Source organism: Zingiber officinale, chromosome 7B, assembly GCF_018446385.1.
Source record: "Zingiber officinale cultivar Zhangliang chromosome 7B, Zo_v1.1, whole genome shotgun sequence".
NCBI lineage: Eukaryota > Viridiplantae > Streptophyta > Magnoliopsida > Zingiberales > Zingiberaceae > Zingiber > Zingiber officinale.
Window position 1 is genome coordinate 82388233 of NC_055999.1, and position 5576 is coordinate 82393808.

Consider the following 5576-nt stretch of genomic DNA (forward strand, 5'->3'; position numbering starts at 1 on the left):
GGTTCTGTCCCGGAATCGACGCACCTGGCGAGGTTTGGTTCTATCCCGCGTGTGAGGAAGCGACGCACTTCAAACCAACGCTTTGGTTCGCTGGCGAAGCAGTATCCTGCGGAATCGACACTTTTGTTCGCCGGCGAAGTAGTGCTTACTGCTTCGAAGTGAATAAATACTGCGCCTCTGTTCCTCGTTTAGAATCACTCGAACATTCTGCTCTTCGAGGCTTGGTTCCGTGATCTGAGGTTGAGTCTGAGTGCGCCGTTCGTCTTAGAGTGCACCTGCGGATGACGCGAGTGGTTGTCGGATCTTGGGAGGATTTTGCCGGAGAGCATCTGCACCGTGGGCGGCAATAAATTCTCTAAAGACAGTCGGCACACCAACGCTTCAACCGGAAGATACCAATTTACTACTGTTTATTGCATGCTTGCTATTTTGGTGCAATTTACTACTGTTTAGTACTCTCGTACAACAACAAACTGCATACTCGATCAACCATCTTGGTGGCTATCTCGATCGTCTCAATTGTCTATCGCCTTACCTCAACTTGATGTGAGAAGCCTATTCATGATTGCATCAATCGTCAATCATCGATCGTCGATCACCTCACCTAGATGTGTAAATAGGGGTGAACAATCAGTTTAAAATTGAACCGACTAAATCAAACAAACTATTTTTTTCAGAGAGCGTTTGGTTCATATTTGTGAATCGGAATAGTAATGAGTTTGATTATGGGGTCAATAGGAATGATAATTAGTGTTTGGTTTACATCAATGGGGATCAAATAAATTTTTAATTTTATTCTTATTAGCTAATGCATTAAAAAAATAATTTGAATTTTTTTGTTCGTTTTAAATAACTGCACTATAAGATTTTACTTATTTTGGCTTAAAAAATTACTACAATATAAGATTTTTTTATCAATAATTTTAGCGTTTTTACCTTCTTTTTTTTTTTTCCCTTTTTCTTCTTTTGTCGACACATCTCTTTTTCCTCTTTCCATTTCACCCCCACCTTATAGCCCTCGCTAAGGGAAAAGAACATAAACCTATGATTGTGTCTCGATAAAGTTGGATTACTTCGGCATCCTCCTCTAGATTTATGTGGGTCGGTGGGACGACAGTTTTTTCGATTAGGCTGCGAGTCCGTTATTCGTCGATTGAGGATAAGTAGATGAATAGTGGTTTACGTTTAAGAGGCGAAAGCTGCGACTTAGCTGGAAGACCTTTAACTAGTTGGCCCTGGGAGATCTGATGGCGTCCAGGTTCTTCGGGTCGTCGTCGTTCGTTTTGCATCATTTAGATGAGTTCTTTGGTCGGGGGGATGGGGAAGTGGCAGTGGGAGAGGAGCAGGAGACGGCGCAACCGTCTGGGAACAACTTTACAAGTGACGACTGTTGCTACTGAGTGAAGGCAGCAGCATGGTGTACTTGACTCAGACACTCGATTTCCTTTGACGAAGCTACTTCGACCAACTTTCACTTTGCCGGTTGACGGAGGAGATGGGCTGCGACACAGAGGGATGCGAAGGGGGCACAGGAATATTTGGTATTAAGGGAAAAATTATTATTAGGTCAAGGGTATTTTTAAAATAAGGGAATATTTTGATTGCTAAAAATAAAGTAATGATTGATTGAAGGGTGAAGACGCGGGAATAAATCATTGCCTAATTATAAGGATTTATTCCCTTATTCATATTCTCATTCTTGTAATCCAAATATTAACAATAATAATCAATTATTACTGTTCTCATTCCCTACCTTTATTCCTTTAAACCAAACACCCCCTTAGAAAAATCAAATAGATCAAACACTACAAAAAAATTATTTTTTGCGACAAATTTGGCAATATTTTTTTTTAAAAAAAAGTCATTGTCCCTAAATATTTACGATGAAAAATTAAAATTTGTCATAAATTTTGTGACGAAAATAAAATTCGTCACTAAATTCATTGCAAATATCATAAAATTTAGAAACGCAGATCTGCAATGAATTTTTTTTCGTCGTAGATTTTGCAACAAATTTTTGTATTTGTTGTTGATTTTAGCGAGAAATTTTGAATTCGTCGCAAAATTTGTGACAAATTCTTATTTTCGTCACAAAATTTGTGACAAATTCTTATTTTTCGTCGCAAAGTTATTTGGAAGATCACAAAATTTAGAAACTCAGATCCACAACAAATTTTGATTTTGCGACGAATTTTAGATTCGTTACGAAATTTGTTGGAGAATCTGCTACAAATATAAAAATTTGTTACAAATTCTACGACAACTTGTCAGATTCTTCGTAGAATCTGCTATGAATCTAGAAATTCATTGCAAAAATTTATGACGAATATCCAAATTCGTCGCAGAATCTAGTAGTATTTTTTTCGGTCATTATGATAGTTTTACGACGAAAATAATTTCGTTGCAAATGTTATTGAAATTTAGCAATGAATTTTCATATTCGTCACAGATTCTGTAATGAATTTGCATATTTGTTGCAGATTCTGCGATAAATATGAAAATTTGTCGCAAAATCTTGTAGTATTTTTAGTACATTATGATACTTTTATGATGAAAAAAAAACTCGTTGCAAATTTTATCGCAAATCAGTGACGAATTTTTAGATTCGTTGCAGAATTTGCAATGAATTTGAAAATTCGTCATTGAATCTGTGACGAATATGAAAATTCATCGCAGAATCTACGACAAATATGAAAATTTGTCGCAAAATCTAGCACTATTTTTTTTAATATATTACGATAGATTTGCGATGAAAATATTTTTATCGCAAAAATTGTCGCAAAACATAATAAAAACTATCCATAATTATATAATTTTTGTATTTAAACTGATTAATACAAAAACATCTATTGAATTCATACACATCATATCTAACAATAAAACTATACATAAACAAAATCACAATTTATACATCAAATTCAAACATCACAAAATATCCATACAATCCAACCATATCATACATCAAAATGCAAACATCATCTAATATCCTTACAATCCAAACATATCATACATCAAAATGCAAACATTGCAAAAGATCTAGTATCCATACAATCCAAACATTATAAGTTCTAAACCATCCATACATCAACAAATTTCCAAACATCACTAAATCGTTTTCCAATATCCTTATTTTTCTGCATCAAAATAAAATACAAATAATATCAATGATTACAAGAAAGAAATCACTATATATGAATATAAAACATAATTTTGACTTATTTCGACATTGATTTTCATTACATCTTATCAATCCCGTTTCAAAAAAAAAAAATAGTATTAACAAAAAAAAGAAACATTTACAATCAAATAACTAATGTTCAAAAATACTAATTATGAGATAAATAAAATTCATGCAAGAAGATCCATCACCACCATCATCGCCATCATTGTCATCGCTTGCTGATATATATACAATGTCTTCCTAACGTGCTTCATTTTTTTTTGTGCTTTCGTTTTACAAACAGTCCACCAATTAATGTTGTCACGTTTCAAAGTAGGATATGGAGTATAAAATACTTGAAGGGTAGAGGATATGAGTATATACACAAAGGATATGGGTAATTTAAGAATAAGAGCACTCGATAAACAATAAAAAAATGGACACACATTCACATTCATGATTTTAAAAATTTAATTAACTTACCTCTCCAAGAAGATTTTGATGATGAGTGCATTGATAAGCTCAATTATTCTTTTCACTAGTTATAACCTCAAGCACTAACACTCCAAAACTAAATGCATTAGATTTCACTGGAAATATTCCATTCATAGCATATTCTAGAGACATGTATCCACTACATCAAAAGATTAATGAATTACAAAATCAATTTAAAATTTTCCTTCTTGAGGCGCTGAAAGAGTAATTTAAAAAACTTACTATGTTCCTACAATTCCCTTGGTATTTCCTATTGTTTCATCTCCACTGAATAGTTTTGCGATGCCAAAGTCAGATATTTTAGGATTAATATCCTTATCGAGAAATATGTTGCTAGTTTTTAAATCCCTATGCCTGATTCTGTATCGAGAATCATGGTGAAGATAAAGGAGACCTCGAGCAATGCCAAGTACATAATATTGTATCACATTCTCTAATCCAACAATCAACATTTTTCCTTATTTGGTCGATCGATAATGAGACAAGGGATAGTCAAACATCTTGCATATCGATTTAACTGGAGTCTTATGAATCACAAGAGATTTAACTAACCAAATAAGAATGTGCCCAAGCTTCCATTGAGCATGCACTCGTAGATTAGCATTCTTTCTCCCCCTCAACGCAATAGCCAAGAAGGCGAACGAGGTTCTGGTGTTGCAACTTGGCGATCACCATCACCTCATTCTTGAACTCATCCAGGCCCTGTGTTGACGTCTTCGATAACCTCTTCATAGCTATTTCCTGACCCTCTGTTAACTTTCCCTGCACACACATATATATATCAGGAAATTCACTCACAAAGCTCTTACAAGGGCAATTACACTCCCAAATACCTTATAAATAGGGCCAAATCTCTCTGAGCTTGTTGTCAAAGAAAAAGTCTCCGATGGCCTCTGCAATCCTACCCAAATCAAACAGAGGTATGCCAAAGTTTTCCTCTTCCACTGTTTCTTCTTGGTCAGCATGATTCTCTGCGGAGAATAAGGCACCAGAAGTCACTAGAGATGTGGGCGTCGAGGAAATATTCAAGGTTTTTCTCACTCACTCATCTTGTTGTTTCTCGTCTTCCTTCTTCTCCAAAGGAGAATCACAGCGGCAGCTAAGAGAAACGTTGCTAACAGCGGTGCCACTACAATCACAGCTACACGCCTCTTGTTGCTATGACCACTAGACATCGATTCACCTAAACAGAAGACGCCCACGTTGAACAATTTGTAGATCTATTAACTTGAAGAAAAGTCGTACGTATGCACATGCCTAAATTTGCTCATGCCAATCAAACGTAGAGATTTTGGCTAAAGCCATTGTTGTAATGTTTGATGTCGGTGAAGTTGTCGGTCTAGAAGATGCAGCCGCTGCTGTTGATGTTGGCCCTGGCAAAGGCTGTGCAGGAGCAATTCCTCGTGCACGAGGCCCTGCATGCAGTTGTCCAAGCTCCATGTGCTCTAGTCCATCGTCGACCTCGACGTGTACAATAGCTTCACGCTGCTGAAGGTGAAGAAGTCGTCGATTGGGTTGTGCCAGCAGCCACTGGCCGAGTGCCGGCAGACTCATTGGAGTTGGAAAAGAGTGGTGATGACCTTACTTGGACGGAAATCGCTGCAATGAAATCTCCTCGCGCTGCCACCGCCAAGTAAAATTAGGGCAAAGGGGGAAAGAGATCAGGTGAGTTAAATACTTAGGTTTTCGTTTGCGAAAAAAATAAATTTGTTGCTAAATTCATTGTAGATATGCAATGAATTTTGAAATTTGTTGCAGATTTAATAATTTTTTATATAAATTTGAATTTTTCGAGGGACATTGAGGTACCTAAAGAACTCGGAGTAAGATAAAATCAGTTTCTATGGGTTCCTATAAATACTCTAATTTTATAAATCTCCTCAACCACTAATTTTACCCAATTAGTGATTTTTTTACATTG

The 5576-nt window shown here is 36.0% G+C and overlaps 1 protein-coding gene across 2 annotated transcripts; it reads right to left on the minus strand.

Annotated features, from left to right (window-relative positions):
• Positions 1 to 2889: 2889 nt before the first annotated feature.
• Positions 2890 to 4838, minus strand: LOC122006139 (putative cysteine-rich receptor-like protein kinase 35). Of its 2 annotated transcripts, XR_006118638.1 has the most exons (4): positions 4701 to 4838; positions 4489 to 4626; positions 4208 to 4417; positions 2890 to 3134 (listed from the first exon to the last, which is right to left on the minus strand). XR_006118638.1 is itself a non-coding variant. In XM_042561505.1 (2 exons), exons 1-2 carry the CDS (start codon positions 4618 to 4620, stop codon positions 4253 to 4255), a joined length of 297 nt encoding a protein of 98 aa, XP_042417439.1. In that variant the 5' UTR covers positions 4621 to 4838; the 3' UTR covers positions 4208 to 4252. The 2 variants fall into 2 exon arrangements, 1 of the variants encoding a protein (XP_042417439.1); XM_042561505.1 differs by lacking the exon at positions 2890 to 3134 and having other exon boundaries at positions 4489 to 4838.
• Between the last annotated feature and the right edge of the window lie 738 nt (positions 4839 to 5576).

Excerpts from the sequence above, each read along its gene's own strand:
- LOC122006139 (XM_042561505.1), bottom strand. The coding sequence starts at position 4,620 with ATGCTGACCAAGAAGAAACAGTGGAAGAGGAAAACTTTGGCATACCTC. Across the intron at positions 4,418-4,488 it reads GATTTGGCCCTATTTATAAG|GGAAAGTTAACAGAGGGTCA; the intron begins GTATTTGGGAGT and ends ATGTGTGTGCAG.